Source organism: Prunus dulcis, unplaced genomic scaffold (assembly GCF_902201215.1).
Source record: "Prunus dulcis unplaced genomic scaffold, ALMONDv2, whole genome shotgun sequence".
Classification (NCBI taxonomy): Eukaryota; Viridiplantae; Streptophyta; class Magnoliopsida; order Rosales; family Rosaceae; genus Prunus; species Prunus dulcis.
In genome coordinates this window covers 14,222-36,003 of record NW_023010154.1, presented here as the reverse complement: position 1 = coordinate 36,003, position 21,782 = coordinate 14,222, and the positions used below count along the sequence as shown (strand labels likewise).

Here is a 21,782-nt window from a genome sequence, read left to right as displayed (position 1 = left end):
TGCCTAAAGACCACGGCGCACTATAAAAGCAAGGGCACCTTCTATAGTGCACCAGGTGCACCGATGCACCATTTGTCCTTTCTGATATTTTCAAAATTTTTAAAAAATTGGTTACCGGTTATACAAGTTAGCAAGTTTTCACTGTTTGAAAATGCAATTGCACAAGGGTCATGCAATTATGCCTTTTCTGTTTGGCAATTGGCATATGATTAGATAGTGATTTACAGTAGTTTGGATATGAGAGTACCATAACATTGTAAAAGGATCCTAAAACTTATAAGTTACAAGATTTGAGTAGCGATTTACAAGTTTTTGAACAAGGATTACAACATTAGGGTTCACCTAATCCATAATGTTGTAAATACTTATTTATAAGGATATGGATCCACATTATAAGGAATTGGTAACTCCGGATCATAAGGATGTAAATTGGGTCCTTATTCAAGTAAAATGAGGGTTTATAATATTAAGGTCTCGTATTACTCTTTTATGGATAGTTATGCTCTAGAAGATTGTAAAACACATCCTTAATGTTGTAATATCGTCATTTACAAAGAGAATGACGTCTAGTACAATATTAAGGTAACTAGGGACATTAGGAAAGTAAATTGGGTCCTTATAAGTGTAAACACAAATGTTTACAATTTTAAGGTCTGAGATTACTCTGTTTAGGACAGTCATGTTCCACAAGATTGTAAAAGTTATCCTTACTCTTGTAATATCATAATTTACAAAGATAAAGGTATGTAGTACAATATTAGGGTAAAGGGGAACCTTCGAAAGGTAAACTAGGTCCTTATACTTGTAATCTCGGATGTTTACAATATTAAGGTCTCGTATTACTCTTTTATGGATAGTTATGTTCCACAAGATTGTAAAACACATCCTTAATGTTGTAATATTGTCATTTACAAAGAGAATATTTACAATATTAAGGTCTCGTATTACTCTTTTATGGATAGTTATGTTCCACAAGATTGTAAAACACATCCTTAATGTTGTAATATTGTCATTTACAAAGAGAATGACTTCTAGTACAATATTAAGGAAACTAGGGACATTAGGAAAGTAAATTGGGTCCTTATAAGTGTAAACACAAATGTTTACAATTTTAAGGTCTTAGATTACTCTATTTAGGACAGTCATGTTCCACAAGATTGTAAAAGTTATCCTTACTCTTGTAATATCATAATTTACAAAGATGAAGGCATGTAGTACAATTTTAGGGTAAGGGGTAACCTTGGAAACGTAAACTAGGTCCTTACACTTGTAAACTCGGATGTTTACAATTTTAAGGTCTCGTATTACTCTTTTATGGATAGTTATGTTCCAAAAGATTGTAAAACACATTCTTAATGTTATAATATTGTCATTTACAAAGAGAATGACTTCTAGTACAATATTAAGGTAACTAGGGACATTAGGAAAGTAAATTGGGTCCTTATAAGTGTAAACACAAATTTTTACAATTTTAAGGTCTTAGATTACTCTGTTTAGGACAGTCATGTTCCACAAGATTGTAAAAGTTATCCTTACTCTTGTAATATCATAATTTACAAAGATGAAGGCATGTAGTACAATTTTAGGGTAAGGGGGAACCTTTGAAACGTAAACTAGGTCCTTACACTTGTAAACTCGGATGTTTACAATTTTAAGGTCTCGTATTACTCTTTTATGGATAGTTATGTTCCACAAGATTGTAAAACACATCCTTAATGTTGTAATATTGTCATTTACAAAGAGAATGACTTGTAATACAATATTAAGGTAACTAGGGACATTAGGAAAGTAAATTGGGTCCTTATAAGTGTAAACACAAATGTTTACAATTTTAAGGTCTTAGATTACTCTGTTTAGGACAGTCATGTTCCACAAGATTGTAAAAGTTATCCTTACTCTTGTAATATCGTAATTTACAAAGATGAAGGCATGTTCTACAATTTTAGGGTAAGGGGGAACCTTCAAAACGTAAACTAGGTCCTTTCACTTGTAAACTCGGATGTTTATAATATTAAGGTCTCGCATTACTCTTTTATGGATAGTTATGTTCCACAAGTTTGTAAAACACATCCTTAATGTTGTAATATTGTCATTAAACTCGGATGTTTACAATATTAAGGTCTCGTATTACTCTTTTATGGATAATTATGTTCCACAAGATTGTAAAACACATCCTTAATGTTGTAATATTGTCATTTACAAAGAGAATGACTTCTAGTACAATATTAAGGTAACTAGGGACATTAGGAAAGTAAATTGGGTCCTTATAAGTGTAAACACAAATGTTTACAATTTTAAGGTCTTAGATTACTCTGTTTAGGACAATCATGTTCCACAACATTGTAAAAGTTATCCTTACTCTTGTAATATCATAATTTACAAAGATGAAGGCATGTAGTACAATTTTAGGGTAAGGGGAACCTTCGAAACGTAAACTAGGTCCTTACACTTGTAAACTCGGATGTTTACAATATTAAGGTCTCGTATTACTCTTTTATGGATAGTTTTGTTCCACAAGATTGTAAAACACATCCTTAATGTTGTAATATTGTCATTAAATTCGGCTATTTACAATATTAAGGTCTCGTATTACTCTTTTATGGATAGTTATGTTCCACAAGATTGTAAAACACATCCTTAATGTTGTAATATTGTCATTTACAAAGAGAACGACTTCTATTACAATATTAAGGTAACTAGGGACATTAGCAAAGAAAATTGGGTCCTTATAAGTGTAAACACAATTGTTTACAATTTTAAGGTCTTAGATTACTCTGTTTAGGACAGTCATGTTCCACAAGATTGTAAAAGTTATCCTTACTCTTGTAATATCATAATTTACAAAGATGAAGGCATGTAGTACAATTTTAAGGTAAGGGGGAACCTTGGAAACGTAAACTAGGTCCTTACTTGTAAACTCGGATGTTTACAATTTTAAGGTCTCGTATTACTCTTTTATGGATAGTTATGTTCCACAAGATTGTAAAACACATCCTTAATGTTGTAATATTGTCATTTACAAAGAGAATGACTTCTAGTACAATATTAAGGTAACTAGGCACATTAGCAAAGTAAATTGGGTCCTTATAAGTGTAAACACAATTGTTTACAATTTTAAGGTCTTAGCTTACTCTGTTTAGAACAGTCCTATTCCACAAGATTGTAAAAGTTATCCTTACTCTTGTAATATCATAATTTACAAAGATAAAGGCATGTAGTACAATTTTAGGGTAAATGAGAACTTTCGAAAGGTAAACTAGGTCCTTCTACTTGTAAACTCGGATGTTTACAATTTTAAGGTCTCGTATTACTCTTTTATGGATAGTTATCCATAATGTTGTAAATGAAGTTATCAAGTTTTCATTTTTTTAAAAATGCAATTGCATAAGGGCCCTACAATTATCCCTTCCTGTTTGGCAATTGGCATATAATTGGACAGTGATTTACACAAGATTGTAAAACACATCCTTAATGTTGTAATATTATCATTTACAAAGAGAATGACTTATAGTACAATATTAAGGTAACTAGGGACATTAGGAAAGTAAATTGGGTCCTTATAAGTGTAAACACAATTGTTTACAATTTTAAGGTCTTAGATTACTCTGTTTAGGAGAGTCCTGTTCCAAACATTGTAAAAGTTATCCTTACTCTTGTAATATCATAATTTACAAAGATAAAAGCATGTAGTACAATATTAAGGTAAAGGGGAACCTTCGAAAGGTAAACTAGGTCCTTCTACTTGTAAGGACTTAATTTACTTCTCTAATGTCCCACCTTAATTTTATAAAAGAAATTTGAATTTAAATCTTTTTTAAATACATGTTTACAACATATTTACACATGACAAAATCGCATTTACAATATACAATATTGAGTTTTTTGACCAAAAAAAATTATTCACTTTCGGGTTACAAAACTATTTGGAATAGGAAGTGAAACCATGTGAAAAACCAAGTAAAAAGTGAAGAACATAGACGAACTTGATAACTGCACGTTTACAATTTACAACGAATTGTTTGTCAATTGCATTATTTGTTTGCAATTTCCAACTAACTGTTTGTCAATTGTATTATTCGTTTGCAATTTCCGACTAACTGCTTGTCAATTGCATTATTTGTTTGCAAATTCCTACTAACTGTTTGTCAATTACATTATTACCTTTTCATCTTAGGTGAGCCAATCTATCAGTGCCTTTTCCATCTTATGGTCACTTCCTTTGGAATTAACTCATTGAACCCATTGAGATAGAACAATACACGATCATATTTGACATCATTATATAAAACAAATTACATAAGCTAACACTTCACATCTACCACAAAGAAAGACAACAATAGAACCAATAAGGTTTTTGCTATCATGTGAGGTGGTTAGAAATTCAGAAATTCAGAAAAGCTAGTCATACTGTAAAGACTTCCCAGACACGGGTAAACCCGTGATGGCACTGAAGTCCTTTGGGGTCATGGTAAGCTCCCCGACCTCATCTAGATGGAATGTATGGGTTGTGTCCCACCACCGCTCCGCCAATGCCATGAGAAGGTATTTGTCTCGTCTTCCCTTTGTTCCAAGTAAAAATGCAAAGTCTGAAAACCCCACAGAAGCTACTTTGTCCTTAACTCGAGAAGGCAATTCGTGCTGATACCATAAACCACAAAGTGTGTTGTTTCCGCATCCCTTAATGTGCGTCAACGTATTCTGCAAGTATTAATAATAGCATTAGATGGAAGTACAAGGCGGCAAACTTTGTGTTCAGTAAGTGCATATATCTTAAGTTCATCCAATTGTCATACAATAGGCAGGTAATTACATATGTGAAATCCAATTGCGCACATTTTAAATGCAATTGGATTGACGAACCATCCAATTGGTAGACAGTATTCAGGTAATTGTAAGTGTGGCATGCAATTGGATATTTACCTTATAAGATAAATGGTCAGTGACATTGACATGTAGCACAGGATCCGATGAGTTGTGGTTCTTGGGTGTGTATCGCCTCACGCCAAACAAAGGGTGATCAGCAGGATTTGAGTGGTATGATGTGGAACTGGAACCCCGCTCACTGGTTACAACAGAACTGTTGTTTCCCTTTGATGCCTTGTTCCGCGCCACCGGCATAGTTACACGTTTGCCTTTGCAGCGTTTCTGGGAAGTTGTCTTATTCGTCGAGGGCTTCTTCCCCATATTCACAACTGAAAGGCAAAAAAAAATACAAAACTGGTAAAGATAAAAGAATAACAATGATACCAAAAACCGAGGGAATAGAAGGCAATACAAATGTCAAGTGGAATTGTGCCTTGGACATAATCCCAAAACCCAATCTTAAAGTCCTAAAACAATGCCTCACAATTTGCCATCATGGGCAGCATGACATAATATTTGCAACAGAGAAGTATCCCTATGAACCAAAAACAAAGAAGAAAACACATCATCTTGGTTTTTGTAATCTATTTTAAACTAGACTATATACTGTTACCTGCTTCTCTCTCTGTCCCTTCATTGCCAATTTTTTTTAATTTTTTTTTTTTTTTTTTTTTGGTAATCAGAAACATAATTGGATTAAGAAGAGAACAGTACAATACAAGAGACAAGTTGTCCACTAGTCTAGCTATACTAGGTAAACAACTTCACCAACATACATGGCACTAGACGAACAAAACTTGTAGTGGACAGCAGATTTCCATTTGGCAAAGGGGCTTGCCATTTGCCAAAAGGGTAGATCAGAAATTTTCATTATTCTTAATATGTTCAAAACAATATTGGAATCACCTGAGAAAACAGTTGAATATACTCTTCCCTTGAAAAATACAAAATTAACTATCATGAATGTACAGACATCATACATTTGAAGTTCGAAGGGATATAGGAAGCACGCCACTAAGTGTGAAAAATTTTGAAATTGACAAACTGGGGACATCAAACTTGAAAAACAATATAACTCGCACATTTCATACATTGCAAGCCTCTCTCTCTCTCTCAATTTTTTGCGAGTTCATGTTTTCTGGAAATTAGTTTGACCGAGTCTTACTAGAAAATATCTGATGACTAAATACACACATGCAAATTGATACACGGTGCAGCCTTATTCAACTGGAAAACAACCCAGTTTATGTATTTCAAAAAAAGCAACCATCTTAAGCACAATAGCATAGTTTTTGAAAGTTTCCCTTTAAGAAGAACCAAGTATTTCAAAACATCTCCTCAATATTTTTTTGGTCCCCTTCACTTCACTTATTGGAACTTAGGTAAATAATAATAATAAAAGATTAAAATAAGCAGTATAAACCCTTATGCATATTACAGCAGAGCAGACCCACTAGGTATTTCCAATAATACGAATTGTCACAGAATTAAGTATAATAACAATGCATCATATGATACATGAATGCCTACTCGGAAGAGTACAAACACACAGAAAAATGAGAGTCTCAAACTCTGAAAGAGGCATTTCATCAACCACTGCAGTCAAGCACAACCTCGTGATCAAAGTTAATATCAAAATGAAGAAATGGTGAAAAAAAAATTTGGACAAATGGAAAAAAAGGACAGACAAAAATCTAAAATCTCAAAATGAAAATCAAATTATCACATACTTAAGTACCATACCAATGCATCATATGATACATGAATGCCTACTCGGAAGAGTACAAACACATAGAAAAATGAGAGTCTCAAACTCTGAAAGAGGCATTTCATCAACCATTGCAGTCAAGCACAACCTCGTGATCAAAGTTCATATAAAATGAAGACTTGCCGAAAAAAAAATTTTGACAAATGGAAAGAAATGACAGACACAAATCTAAAATCGCAACATGAAAATCAAATTGTCACAGAATTAAGTATCATAAAAATGCATCATATGATACATGAATGCCTACTCGGAATGCACTGCCAGCTGCATGATATCTAAAAGGAATTCGAAACTAATCCTACAAAGACATGGGCTTACAACGGGATCTAAAATTAAAGCAATGACTTCATAGGAGGATCATTTCAAGTATCTCACAAGATGACATAATATCTCCATATAATCCGCTGAGGAGGCATTATTTACAGAACTGGCTCCACTCTAATAGATGGGTTCTACACGCAAGACACGTGAGGCAAATTTTCTAATACATAAAAGCATACATTCAATTCAATGTACCAAAAGATCATAATATGTTTATAACTTGCAGAAAATCCTGACTTCATGCTGATACAGATCATAACTATATCATGTCATACAAAGGCTCCTCCTGGTAGTGATATACGCACAAATCATGATGACAAGGCAATCCTTTGATCTTAAAATAATGTACATAACTTTCTGTGAATCAAAGTTCTAGCATGGGAGATCAACTTAGAGATGCCAGGTAAGTTTGTGCAGTCAAAAATTTATTTTCTTCCCCCATATTTTCTCTCATTAGCAAAATAAAATATGGAGATATGAGTCATACATACACTAGCCGTAGTTTGAACTCAAAAAAATGTTAACAAAATGAAAATCAAATTTCAGTAAGGGCAGCCATGGCAGTAAGTGATTAAAAAGCCTTGAAAATTTCGAACACATAAAAGGATAACTCACTGAAAAGTTTGAAGCTTTGCGAGTTGGACAAGTAAACGTGCAAGAGTTTGCGAAGTTGAAGAACTCCTGGAGGTGCCTGTGAATGTCATGAAGGTGAGGACCTCAAGGCCAATCTAAAAAGTAAAACCCAATACACCCAGTTCTAACAAGACCTAAAATCTGATCAATACACCCAATCCTACTGAACCACCAGCTACAGCATGAAAAAAAGGTGCAAATCCATACCTTGACTGCCAAAAGTGGTGGCTGGACGACGGAGAACAAAGGCTGTGAAATTCAAGGAAAAATCTGCCTGTTTTCGAGATATTCCGGGGCTTGGAAGACCGGAAGGGGCGTCGCAGGATCGGGGTGTGATGGCGATGTCTGGCCGGACGTTTTGAGTCTGGTCTTGAGGGTTGGGGTGGTCGGCGTCAGTGGTTATGGAGGTTTGGACGTGCGGCGCTGTGTGAAAAATTGAGAAGGGGCTTGGGGCTGGGTCGCGGAGAGATCGAGAGAAAGAGAGAGAGAAGAAAGTAAGATATAAAAATCTGATTTGCGGAAATTACGCCATTGCCCCTCATCATAATTTGACTGTATATTTTTCGATACGACTTGGATTCGAGCCAACGTGTCTACGGACTCGTGTCAACGTCCTGTGCGCAACGGTAGAATGGAAATTTTCAAATTCCTTCCCGAACAAAAGTCAACTTTTTCTATAATAAAATATTATAGGGGCAAATAGTCTTTTCTTTAAATAAATTAATTTTACAAAAGTAATTAAAGTTTGGGTTGTTACAAAAATCAAATACCAAAGAAGCCCTAAAATTTCAACCAAAAAATTCCTTTTTGTTGCAATGGAGGTTTTACTAAAGCTGTGCGTTTTGAATTTGTTTACAAACCTTTTGTGTCTTTTGCTTTTTTCAAATATATTTCTCTTCACATGAAACCCCAAATTCTTTTATTCCTCACTCGCATATGTGTAGCTCTAATCCTCTTGTGAATTTACGAATCATCCTACTCCATTTCAATTGTATGACTAATTGGATAATATTACGGTTTGAAATTGAATATTACATTTATTACTTAAATGTATTGGAATGTTAAGCTTCAAACAGATTTACTAATTTAGTTTCATTATATTTTATTATTTATAATTTTTCTTCTAAAAGACTTATTCATCATTGCTGGAAGGCTTACCTTTGCAGGACCAAAGTTACCTAGCATCAATGCAAAGCCTGTAAAAACTTTGGTATTATTTAAATTGTAAGGGAGATTGGTTATGTAAATTTTTTGGGTAATAAGTAATTTTTTTTGCTTCTAGTCTTTTAAATATTGCTGGATCCGCCGCTGCGGGTATATATATATATACAACTATACATATATGTGTAAAACACATGTATATAAGTACATTATAGTATATATGTATGTAAGTATAAATATAATATAATATATACATATAATAATAATAAATAAATAAATATTAATAATACTAATAATACAAATAATCATATAAGATATACATCTTATACATTTGCAAGCATGAGATCAGTTAATTCTCCCTTTCCACATGAATTTAGTAGTATCCTCCTGAGGAGGTGTTCTGCTGAGCTCGGTATTAACAATCTCATATAAGAGTACGACTCGATGAAACAAACATGGTACTAAATTTAGTGAAGGCGAAGCCAAGCCAACCTTGTATAACAAACGACCTTTAGTCCTCTCATATTCCAAATGAATCTGGTGAGTCGGACATAACTTAAGGTAGTCATGAGGTTTAGTTGTTTTTTATTTTTTATTTTTTTTGGGAACAAAATTTAAAGCCACATTGTAATAATTGTATGCCTTACCATAAACAATACAAATTGATTTTTACAGAATGTTGTGCGAAAATATTTGTTTAAACCTAATTAATAGATTCAAATTATTCCAAGTTAAACATGCAAGTGCACATTGTGAACAAAAACGCACATATTCAAAAATAGTAAAGCGTGCAAGTAAAGGATTTTGTCCACAAAGATTGGTTGTTAACTATGTCAAATTTGTAGTTTAACAAACACTAAGAATGACTATATCTGACTAAATTATGAAAGTTTGATGGTGAAAACATTCTAAATTGGACAATGAAAGTGACACACAGCCAATGTGTAATTGCCATTTCATGTTGCAAAATCATATTTACTGTTCAGCAATTCCCAAAGAACTCTGCCCTATCATTTTTCCCATTTTTCATTTATCTTCATAATTAAGCACCTAAGCTAAATATGAAAAACAATGGAATTTATTGCATCTACCCATTCTAATCATGCAAATGCATAATAAAATATCAATATTAATGTATCAAAACTCCTACATGTAGCATTAACATAGATACAAAATAACACTAATGATATATGTCATGCCAAAAGTTGGGGAAATACATGAACAATATGGTTGTAGTGAATATTTCGTACATAAAACCTAAACCATATATATAGTGGAAGTACTACAATCCATGTCATTTTATTGGGGTGAATGGAACCCAAAATCTATTACGATCCCTACGTGGCGAGGCTTGTGTGTCAAATTGTGATTCCAATACACTATACTCGGGTGTGTCAAAGGTGAAACCATCAGAGGTGTAATGAGTGGAGCCACTAGACACTTCGCCACATGAGAAGCCCGAGTTAGGGGGTGTATAAGAAGAGGACAACATCTTAGTCCCATGCACAGCACTCGAGGAGGAATAAAATGTTATGTTCCCAACAGTTGTATCATCTTGTGGTCCAAAACTAGAAAGAATATCGCTCATGTCACTTGTATAACCCCTTTTTCGCTTACCTCCCTCACCAACAATGAGATTTGGACAGTTTCTTTTGTTGTGACCAGTAACCTTGCACTCTCCGCATTGTGGGGCCTTTTTGCCTTTGCTTCCCGTTGTTTGCTTTCCTTTAGTCTTAGCAACTATGGGGTCTCTTACAACATTATTATGGCATCCTAGTTTAAGACTAGTTTGCTCATGTTGCTCCTTCCATGTCTCAACCAAAGTATTTAATCTCCCACATTCAGCCTTTAGCCTCTTGTAAGCGACTTCTGTTTGTGACCCATAAAAACAAAGCTTGTTAAAATCAACGCTTAATGACCCAAACCTAGCCATTTGAATAGTTTCGTGGGGAACATCATCAGACTTGACTACAATTTCACTCCCACGTCTTGCATCCTTTGTCCATCTCTTCATTATTAAGGTCGGAAGTATTTCATCCATATGCTCACATTTCATGACTCCAAACATATGACAACACGGAATTCCACTGGATTCAAATAATTTGCACGAACATTGCAGATGTTGCTCTTTCGTGTAGTACACAACAGTCCATTTCTCAACGGGTCTTCCAAATTTGGAAAATGTGTAAACACGAGGATCTTCATTGTTTCTTACGGGTTGCACGAGAATTAATTTTGCCTCCTTGTTTATCTCATTTCTTATCAACTTGTAAATGTCGTGAGTGAAAATAGAAGCTGCATGTTCCTCTAGTGATCGAAGGTGCGTGCGAAGGAGTGGATGTGAATGGTTGGAATCAAAGTCATCCTTCACATTCTCATTTCTCAACCTCAATAACGATCTTTCAATCCGTGGAATACACTCCACTAACCTCATGCCTCTACCAATTCCATCCTTCAAGTTCTTATGCATACCCTCGACACGTTGTGTGGTGGTATTCCCACCAAAAAAATGCCCTGAGCAGTATGCTTCAGCCCATCGTTTCCGTTTACGGTACATCATCTCGATCCAATCGCCTTTTAGATCATACGTCTGTATCATTTGCTGCCAATGTTGTTCGAAAGCTACTGGTGTCAAACCACCATGCACACAATAGCTAAACTCCCTTACTATTTCTGGGTTATTCACATTGGTGTTCACATTCCTCATGATGTGCCATGTACATAAACGATGATGTGCATCGGGAAAAACTTCATCAATCGCTACGCGCATTGCGTCATCCCCGTCCGTGACAATAGATACAGGCTTCTTGTCCTTCATAGAAGTCAAAAAAGTTCTGAGTACCCAACGATATGTATCAGCAGTCTCATCAACAAGAAATGCACAACCAAAAACTGTAGTCGCGTTATGGTTGTTTACACCAACAAACACCACTAAAGGCTTGTCATATACATTGGTTTTGTACGTGCTATCAAGTATCACCACATCCCCAAAGCAACAATAATCGTGTAGAGATTGAGAGTCTCTCCAAAACAAATTTTCCAATCTATTCTCCTCATCTACACTAAACATGCAAAAAAATTCCGGGTCCGCTATTGCCTTGCCATTCATGTAGCTTATTGCTGCTTGTGCATCACCATCCAATACCACTTGTCGACGCTCGAAATCCATCCTGTTATATAGATCCTTACTGGTGAACCCCACTTTTTTGTATCCACCTGCTTGGTCAACCATATAGTCGTACGTCCTATTGGTTTTAATAGAGGCTTTTCTCATAGACATAGATTGTGCTATGTTAGATTCCGTAACACACCGGTGCGAACGAAGAAAAGGCACCTCATGTGAGTTAGCAAGTCGGTGGCTGTGCTCCTTTACAAATTTAGTCACAATATAAGCATCCTGGTTAGGACAATACTTCACAGCAAATGTAGCGTGACAATTCTCTCTAGTCTCTTTCCTTGGTGTACGAACCATATCATCTCTATTCGTCCATTTCTTTGATCTACTCCCTTCTTTTGAGCACACCCATTGTCTTCCCATCACAACCCCACCCTCGCTACGTCTCAAACGACTTCTTCTTATGCTAAAACCAATTGCAAGGGCATAGTTGCTGTAAAATCTTTCTGCTTCCTCAACTTTTGCAAACTCTCTCTCCGAGAAATCAGCAATGCTCATATTTTGGAAGTTCAACCCATCATACTCAAACTGTCTGCTTTTCTCAGTACTTTCTTCTGTTCTACTACCCAAAATCTGTAAAGATGGGACATTTTCAGTTTCTTCAAGTGACTCAGCCTCTGCAAAATAACCTTCACTCTTAGGGACAGAGTTTTGGCCCTGAATTCCATTCGTTTTACTTGCTTCTGCATCCATTTCCTGAAACTAGGCAACATGTCTTTCATGGCATAATTAATATGCAAATAAATGGATACACATCAATTGCATTTAGTAGAAATATAAACATACAATTCCATCATGAAGGAAGTCCTTACTGAGAGATTCTGCATTTCATAATTGTGCACATATAATGGCAATTGCATGACTATAATGCAAATAGACTGTTATGTTTGTCAATTGCAAGACTATAATGCAATTAGAAGTAACTGTTTGTCAATTGCAAGACTATAATGCAATTAGAAGTAACTGTTTGTCAATTGCATTGACAAAACACATATGTTCTCAAAATGTAAGAGGCTATCAATAACATGGCAATATGGATACAATAATTGCAAAATAGGACTACCTAATTGGTAATTGCATTCAAAATGACATAATGAAGTACCTCTTACATTTCCATTACCAAAATGCAACGCTACAAATATCATGGCATTTGCAATACAATTAAGAAATTCTATCTAATGTTTTTCATGGCATAATTAATATGCAAATAAATGGATACACATCAAGTGCATTTAGTAGAAATATAAACATACAATTCCATCATGAAGGAAGTCCTTACTGAGAGATTCTACATTTCATAATTGTGCACATATAATGGCAATTGCACGACTATAATGCAAATAGACTGTTATGTTTGTCAATTGCAAGACTATAATGCAATTAGAAGTAACTGTTTGTCAATTGCATTGACAAAACCCATATGTTCTCAGAATGTTAGAGGCTATCAATAACATGGCAATATGGATACAATAATTGCAAAATAGGACTACCTAATTGGTAATTGCATTCAAAATGACATAATGAAGTACCACTTACATTTCCATTACCAAAATGCAACGCTACAAATATCATGGCATTTGCAATACAATTAAGAAATTCTATCTAATGTTTTTCAAATGACTCACAAACTTTTCAACATTAACAATATGCCCAACATTAAAGAAGAGAAAGATATTGACATTGATTATATTGTGTTTCTTGTCTGTGAAATAACTCAAATTACAATGGTTTTCTTTTCAGCAAATCAAAAACCCATTTACTTCTGCTTAGTTGCTTCCTGGGCTGCATTAATTTCTGCTCAGTTTTTCTGGTTTTCTTAATAACATAATTACTTGATTTCATATAGGGAAAATTACCCATACAAATAGCTGGTTTTCTTTGAGCAGATCAATATAGCAAAATGTTATATTGCTGGTCTTTGGGAACTCAAGTGTGGACAAGGATGAACTACTATAAAGCTATTAATTTTACCTTTGCAATGGCCACTTCAATACGTTTTAGCAACAGCAACTCGTTTCCACTGGTTGTGAACCACGCAGAATGCCCAGCCACCGAGATTTAAGATCTTCTCAATTTCATCTCCAGAATCAAGTGATTCACATGTAGGGGAAGAGAGGGAGAGATGAAAGAGAAAGTGCCGTTGGTGGGATTACCTCAGCAGCAGTTCACGATCTTCTGTTCCTTCTTCCTTTCTGTCGTCCTGTAGTTCTTTTCTGGTTTTATTTTTTTTTTTTTCTGTTCACTTATTATTTTATTCACTTTTACCTACACCAACCCTTTTAGCAGGTTACCAGCATTCAATGGTGTGGATTTGACCCTCATCTCCACTTACTCATCCAACGGCTGATATTTTGGGCGCATGGATACACCACGCCCATTGTAGAATTTTCCGTAAGATTAAATCCAGTCTAATCACAGATATGACATGCCAAAAATTGAGGTATTGTACACGTTAGCTGCTAGATTTGATATGCATCTTGTTCCTTCATATTTGATTTACATAACGACTTATATGTAACTTTAAGTCCTCAAATGAAACAACATTGTAGAATGCATGTGTATACGTATGTGTGTAATGCAGGTGAGGCTTTGGATAGTCCCAAAGAAAAAAAACAAACTCAATAGAGAGGAGTAGGAAGTAGCGTCAATGTCTATCCTCCTTTTTTTTCTCTTTTCTTTCCTTTTTCTTTTGATTTAGTGAATAAGTCCATTAGGGTGTTTTGAATAAGAAGCCCCTTGTTGTGATTTCTTCTAAGCTATGCTCAATTTGAAGTTCTCCGTCACCTCTTTTGGGTTAATTCCTCAATTAAATCATTATCCTAAAACCGTCTCTCTACAACTTCTTATCTTCTTTAAATTTAATTATACCTCGCATTTGATGCAATCTACCTGATTGGTTTTTGCCATGTTTGTGCAATTGACATAGGTTTTCACTGTCATGTGCTATTGGATCATTGGAAACATGGTTTTTCCCATATCAGTCAGTGGTTTTGCATTGGCTTAAATGCTAGATGTGGTGGTGGGGTTGATGGTTGGATTCTTTTTTTTTTTTTGGTAACAGAGGGGGCTAAAGCCAATCTCCTCAAAGATATGCAGACCTGGATTAAAATCAAAACTAATAGCAGCCAAAGCATCAGCTGCACGGTTTTGTTCACGAAGGATGTGTCTAACTGAGCAATTCCAATTAGCACTCATTTTAACTTTGCAGCAATTGATGATACTGAACAGGGGGTGGGTAGAAATAGTTAGAGAATTAAGAAGATCCACTGCCACCTTGGAATCACTTTCCACTTCCACAGTTCGAAACCCAGAATCCCAAGCTAGGGAGAGCCCCCAGAAAATACCCCACAGTTCAGCCTCAAGGACAGAGCCAGTACCCAACTTCACAGAATAGCCCTTAAGCCAAGCACCAGTTGCATCTCTCAACACACCTGCAGCGCCAATCTGATCAGTAGTATTATTCCGACTACCATCAGAATTAATCTTACAGCCTCCAGGGCTGGGCCTATTCCAGGAAAGCTGCGTCAAAGTTTGATTAGGAGTTCCAGTACATGGTTTGTTGGACGAGTACCACTCTACAGCATATTGGAAGATAATTTGCCTTGGTTCAACAGGCATAGTAAAGTTTTGGTCAAACACACCTTTGCATCTCCATTTCCAAATAAACCAGAGAGATAAAGTAAAAATTAGGTGCCAAGGCAGACTATGATTTACCTTCCTTTTACTCTTTAAATTCAGCAGAATCCAATCATCAAAGTCAAAAGAGCCAAGGTCCCCAAAATCAACACCAATGTCATTCCATGCAGCAATAGAATTAAGGCAGTCTTTGATCAGGTGCTCAATTGTTTCCAAAGGAGCAGCACAGCTAGGACAGTTAGGGATTTGAGTGAGGCCTCTTCTCTGTCTTTGCGTATTAGTAAGTAACTTCTTATGACAGAAAAGCCAGAGGAAGGTTTTAGTCTTGGGAGGGAGGTGCAGCTGCCAAATAAACTCCCATGTCCACTTAAACGTGGGTTCATCAAGAAAGAACGTGCTGTAAGCAGATTTTACCGAAAAGTCACCATTAGGAGTGAGCCACCAAATACTTTTGTCAATTCCACTGCCAGGGAAACCAGCATGGATGCTTATAATAATCTGGATAATACTATCAGGGAGACATTCCCTTAAGCAATTTAGATCCCAGTTTCCATTTTCTAAAAAGTCACTTACATTCAACTGAAGCATATCTTCAGTTAGATCAATGAGAGCATGCTGTTGGAGGGGGCCACAACTAAGCCAGTTATCTGTCCAAAACCTCACGTTATCCCCAGAACCCACTCTCCACTTGATGCCTTTAGAAAGAGTTGAGGTCCCATATAAGACTCCCCTCCAAGCACTTGAACAACAAGGGAACACAGAAGCCTTAGCAGTTAAGATGTCATTCTGTTTTAAATATTTTGCTTTAAAGACCTCAGCCCATAGCCCTTGCTCTTGTTGAAGGAGTCTCCAACCAGATTTAGCCAAAATAGCTTGGTTCATCCAGGCCATTTTCTTAATGCCCAAGCCACCAGCAACCTTGGGTTTGCAGGAGGTTTCCCAGTTCACTAAGTGAATTGTAGCTTTATCAGCAGTGTGCCCCCAAAGAAAGTTTCTATTCAACTGATCAAGCCTATCACAGATAGAAATAGGCAACTTGGTAGTTTGCATGGTATACAGAGGAATAGCAGCAGTCACAGAATGAAGAAGGGTAATCCTACCAGCCATAGATAAGGTGTGGTGTTTCCAAGAAGCTAACCTTTTTTGAACTTTAGCAATGACTTCTTGATAAGTTGTTTTGTCAACTTTAGTGTGGATAAGAGGAACACCAAGGTACTTCCCAAGGTTTGAGCTGTGAGGGGATCCACTTATGGTAGCAATAGAGTTTGCCAAGTCGGAACAAATATTTGGGGAGACACAGATCCTAGACTTATCAAAGCTAACTTTTTGGCCAGAGAGATGACAAAATTCATCCAAACAAAGCTTCATTAGATGAGCTTGACGAATGGACGCTTCCCCAAAAAGGATAAGGTCATCTGCAAAGAAGAGGTGGGAAATGTTTGGTCCTCCTTGACAAATTTGAATCGGTTTCCAGATCCCATCATGGATTTTTTGCTGGATGAGGTGAGAAAGTTTTTCCATACAAAGAACAAATATGTAGGGGGAGAGAGGGTCACCTTGCCTTATACCACAATGAGGAGAGAAAGCTGCAGTTAACTCACCATTGAGGATGGCCTTGTATTGAACAGTAGAAATACAATGCATTAATAATTCCAGGATTCGCCCCCTAATTCCCACCTCCCATAAGACCTCCCGAATAAAATGCCAATGCAGCCGATCATAAGCTTTAGATAGATCAATTTTCCAAGCAATAAAACCTTTTTTTCCTTTAGCAGTTTTGAATTTATGAAGCACCTCTTGAGCAACAACAATATTATCCGTAATCTGCCTTCCTGGGACGAAACTTACTTGGTTTGGGCTAACAAGCTTGGCCATATAAGGACGCAGCCTAGCTACAAGGATTTTAGCGACCACTTTATAGAGCGTGTTACAGAGGCTAATAGGCCTAAGTTGAGTCATAGAGACAGGTCTCTCCACTTTAGGAACCAAGGCAATAAGAGTCTCATTGATGTGCTCAGGAAGGGTGGCAGTTTGAAAGCACTCTTTGGTAAATGAAATGATATCATTAGCGCAAAGCTCCCAAAACTTCTGGTAAAAAATAGCAGGGAAACCATCAGGACCAGGAGTCTTTAAACCACCAATGCTGAAAAGGCTCTCTTTGATCTCTTCATTAGACACACCACAGCTCAACCCCACAAGATCAACCTCCTCAAGATGAGGAAATAATTGAGGGAGCAGGGAATAGTCACCAACTGACTCAGAAGTGCAAAAAAGACACTGAAAGTAGTCAACAATAATATGCTTCATGCCCGTTTTGTCTGTAATCCAGTCCCCATTATCATTATTGAGACCTTCCAATTTATTTCTCCTTCTCCTGACAATTGTAGACAGATGGAAAAATCGAGAATTTTTGTCACCTTCTTTAAGCCATGTATTTCTTGACTTCTGCAACCAGAAAAGCTCTTCTTGCTCAAGAAGCATATTGTAGTTGTTGGTTAATTCATTTTCAAGGTCACAAAGGTAGGGATTGTGCCCCAAACACAGCTTCCTTTGGATACCTGCAAGCCGAGTCAGGAGCCTTCTTTTTTTTTGGAATAAGCAACCAAACACTTGGCGGTTCCAAGAAATAAGAGAGGACTTGAGGCGAGCAGATTTTTGACTAGCATGTCCATCTCCAATACTCCAATTAGCATGAATAAACTTAGGAAAATCAGGGTGAGACATCCACATTGCTTGGAACCTAAAAGGAGTACAACCTCTGGTAGGATAATGGTTGGAATCTAGAGAGACCAGAACAGGGCAGTGATCAGAGTTCACTCTAGGAAGATGAGATAGATGAGCCTCTGGGAATAGAAGCCGCCAATTGATGTTGCACAGACCCCTATCAAGCCTTTTCCAAATAATACCCTCAGCATTTCTCTTATTGCACCACGTAAATTTAGCACCAGAGAAACCCAAGTCCACAAGTTGATTACGATCAATCCATTCAACAAAGCATCTGCCACCCAGGTCCAAGTTGCCTCCACATTTTTCATCCGCACTAGCAATGTCATTAAAATCACCTAGGACCAGCCATGGCAAGTGGGAGGCACAAGCAAGGCCATCGAAGTATTTCCACAAGGATTCTCTAATTCGCGGGCATGGATTAGCATACACCACAGTGAGGAGCCACCATTGATTCCCCAAAGTCACTAAAGCAGTAATAGATTGACTAGAATGGGCAACAACATGGAGAGACACAGAGTTACCATTCCACAGTAACCAAACACCCCCAGAAAAACCAGTAGCATCAACAATGTGATAGTGAGAGAAACCCAAGTTTTGAGCAACAGTAAGGGCCCTAGGCCCACTTATTCTAGGCTCCAAGACAGCAAGAATATCAATGTTAAAAGCTTTTTTTAAATCCTTGATAGTGCTTGCACAACTATTTTTACCAGCACCTCGTACATTCCAAGCAACAATCTTCATTATAAATGGAGATGGGGGGAAGTAAGCTTAGGGAGACCCTAATTCTGTAAATGCATAGCCTCAAAGGCTGTAGGCGCATCATGATAAGAAGGCATACCAGCCTCAAGTCTAATGACCGACTTACCCTGGTCCAGACATTCACTTTGTTGCTCCATATCCTCAGACGTGTCCCTCATCTCTGGAATCACCCCTACATTAGGCTCCATGTTGTAATCATCAGGGGGTTCAGGTTCAGGAAAAGTGCCACCTTTAGCCAGGGAAGGATCATGGAAGAAAGGCCCATCAACATTGAAGGAGAAGGATCCACGAACATCATCCTGCATATCAGATCCACTTACTTGCGTACCAAAGGTTTCCACAACTGGGAAATTAAGGGGTTTAGCTCCAACTCTATTTTTCCAAACCTTATTCGAACTATTACCAACCTTATTCGTATCCGTTTCCCTTGCCCCAAACGTTACAGTCGAGTTTGTGACGTCCCTAAGAGGCTTTTTGAAGACCCAAGGAGAAGAGCCATAAGAGGTTGGGCTTTTATTCCCAGCGGGTTTACCTTTGCCATCAAAGTTCATTGTAGACCTAGCCACAGTTTTGCTAGTCATATTTGAGCCAGAAGTAGTTGCTTTGACAGGGGTAAACTCTTCCAAAATTATTCCATTACCACTTTTTCCTTCCTCATTCAGGACATTAAATCGAGAGCCATTGTAATCATTTGAGTTCTTTGGGTTCCTCTTGCTAATTTCAGCACCCTTTCCTGAGTCATTCAAGACCTTCTTCTTAAAATTCCTTGTCTTCATCAGCATCCACTCTCCATGTATCTTAGCTGGATTTTCAGCAGCCAGTGTAGTTGGGCTATCAACTTGCAATTCATCAATTTTGTTTGTATTATTCATTTCCATGCCCTCAGTGTCAACAGAATCAGCTGCCTGTTTTTTAGCTTGCACAATAATAGGACAGGTATCCCTTCCATGGCCATAACACCCACATTCAAAGCAGACCAGGTTAATGCCTTCATATACAACTCCATAGGTACGACCTTCAACCTCAATAAATGGGGTGAGGGGTTTGGCTAAATCAAGTTCAATGCAAATTCTGGCAAACTTACCTCGAGCTTGACTCATCGTATTGGCATCAACCTTGATTGTATTCCCAATTAGGTTCCCAATTTTCTCCATCACATCATAGCGGAAGTATTCAACATTCAATCCATTGATACGCACCCAAGCAGTCATATGAGATATTTTTTCCTCATGGGCATTAAATCCAGGTTTCCACTTTTGGGTCACCACGTATTGCCCAGCAATTTGCCAGGGACCGCTAGTAAGAACATATTTCATATCTTCTTCATAAACAAATTTAACAATGAAGTAGTTGTTCTCTAAATCAATAAGGCTCATTGGGCCCTTAAGCTCCCACTTCTGGAGAAGACGGGCTCTCAAAAAAGTGTAGGCTAGAGGGCGACCCATGAGCTTGATGATCACCGCCGTACGCCAGGGCCGATACAACGCGTTCTTGATTTTGTCAGAGAATTGGATTGAGGGAATCGTCCCTGATTTGATAACAACATCATCGTCTCCAATTTCCATTTGTTCCTCAGCCATACCAAAGTCACCAGCAACTTTGTCTTTAAAACTCATTGGAATTGGGGGCAGTAGGGGAGGAGGTGCCTCAGGCTCCAAAGCATCTGCATCCAAAATTTCCTTGGTGCGGGCGCGTTTTCCACCAGCAGATGGACCCTCCTTTGTAGGGCCTTCAGCACAGAACACAAACTCAGTCATAATCGCAGAGGGCGACGATGGCAATACTAGGGTTTGAAGATGAACAGCGAAAAGCAGGGGAAGCAGACAAAGTTCAAGGCGCGTGAGGCGCGTTCTCTCTCATGTTGCTTACAGTCTTGATGGTTGGATTCTTCAAGTGGTGGCAGTAGAGTTCATTTAGGCTCATGTGTTATTTTAGGGTTTTGATTATTTTGGATGTGTTACAAAGGAAAGATGGGTTTCTCACACACAGACTAACAATGTGCTATGAGGGTTTGAATATGTAAGCACTGGTATGCAAGTCAATGCCATTTTTAATTGAGCTAGATCCCATTGGCTTATTTGAGATTATGTTTAAATGTAGTGATATGGGTAATTGTTGGTGTGTCTATTTTAGTGTGCCTTTTTCAGCGTGTTAGTTTTGTTGCCCTCTCAAACTTAGTGTTAGTTTTATTGATTTATTAAAAACACAGGAAAAACATATGTGTGTGAGTGGCATCCTTATCATCAATTTATAGGGCGTGCAGAATTAATCTCTTATAATTATATGTAAGGAGAATCTTGTAAAGGAGTTTTTGAAATTGACTTCAATCAACTTTCCTTGACAACTAATATTAAATTCCATGAAAATGAAAGATTTTTTTCTATAATTATTATGGATTTTTGCATAATTGAAAAGGGGGCAATTGAACGCAGTCTTGACATATTGTGCACTATTGCAACCACAGTTTTTTTTGTAACTGATCGACAAAAAAAATAAATTAAAAAAAAATAAAAGCAAAACTACTTTAATATATTTTGTTTCTTGTTCTTATTTCAAGTAAAGTAGCTTTCACCGATTGGCATTTCTCAAAATGGTTGCTATTCCGATCTTTTGCCTGAATTGGTAGATGATCATAGTGTGTTGCATTGAAAACTTAACCTCGTCCAAGAGAACTCTTTTTGTTTGTTATAATAGATGAATCTAATATTAAAGGAGACTATGTCGAAATTTCGGTAGAAG

General features: G+C 37.0%; 2 protein-coding genes across 2 annotated transcripts; both read right to left on the bottom strand.

Moving 5' to 3' along the window:
- Positions 1–662: 662 nt before the first annotated feature.
- Positions 663–12,326, bottom strand: LOC117613051 (protein FAR1-RELATED SEQUENCE 5-like). The gene is made up of 2 exons (XM_034341692.1): positions 11,495–12,326; positions 663–700 (listed from the first exon to the last, which is right to left on the bottom strand). The coding sequence occupies exons 1-2, from the start codon at positions 12,282–12,284 to the stop codon at positions 678–680; spliced, it is 813 nt and encodes a 270-aa protein (XP_034197583.1). The 5' UTR covers positions 12,285–12,326; the 3' UTR covers positions 663–677.
- Positions 12,327–14,921: 2,595 nt separating this feature from the next.
- LOC117613052 lies at positions 14,922–19,025 on the bottom strand. The gene has a single exon (XM_034341693.1). The coding sequence runs from the start codon at positions 19,023–19,025 to the stop codon at positions 14,922–14,924; it is 4,104 nt and encodes a 1,367-aa protein (XP_034197584.1).
- Positions 19,026–21,782: the final 2,757 nt, after the last annotated feature.

Excerpts from the sequence above, each read along its gene's own strand:
- LOC117613051 (XM_034341692.1), bottom strand. The coding sequence starts at position 12,284 with ATGGGAAGACAATGGGTGTGCTCAAAAGAAGGGAGTAGATCAAAGAAA. Across the intron at positions 701-11,494 it reads GCGCGTAGCGATTGATGAAG|TTTTACAATCTTGTGGAACA; the intron begins TTTTTCCCGATG and ends AGTAAGGATAAC.
- LOC117613052 (XM_034341693.1), bottom strand. The coding sequence starts at position 19,025 with ATGAAGATTGTTGCTTGGAATGTACGAGGTGCTGGTAAAAATAGTTGT.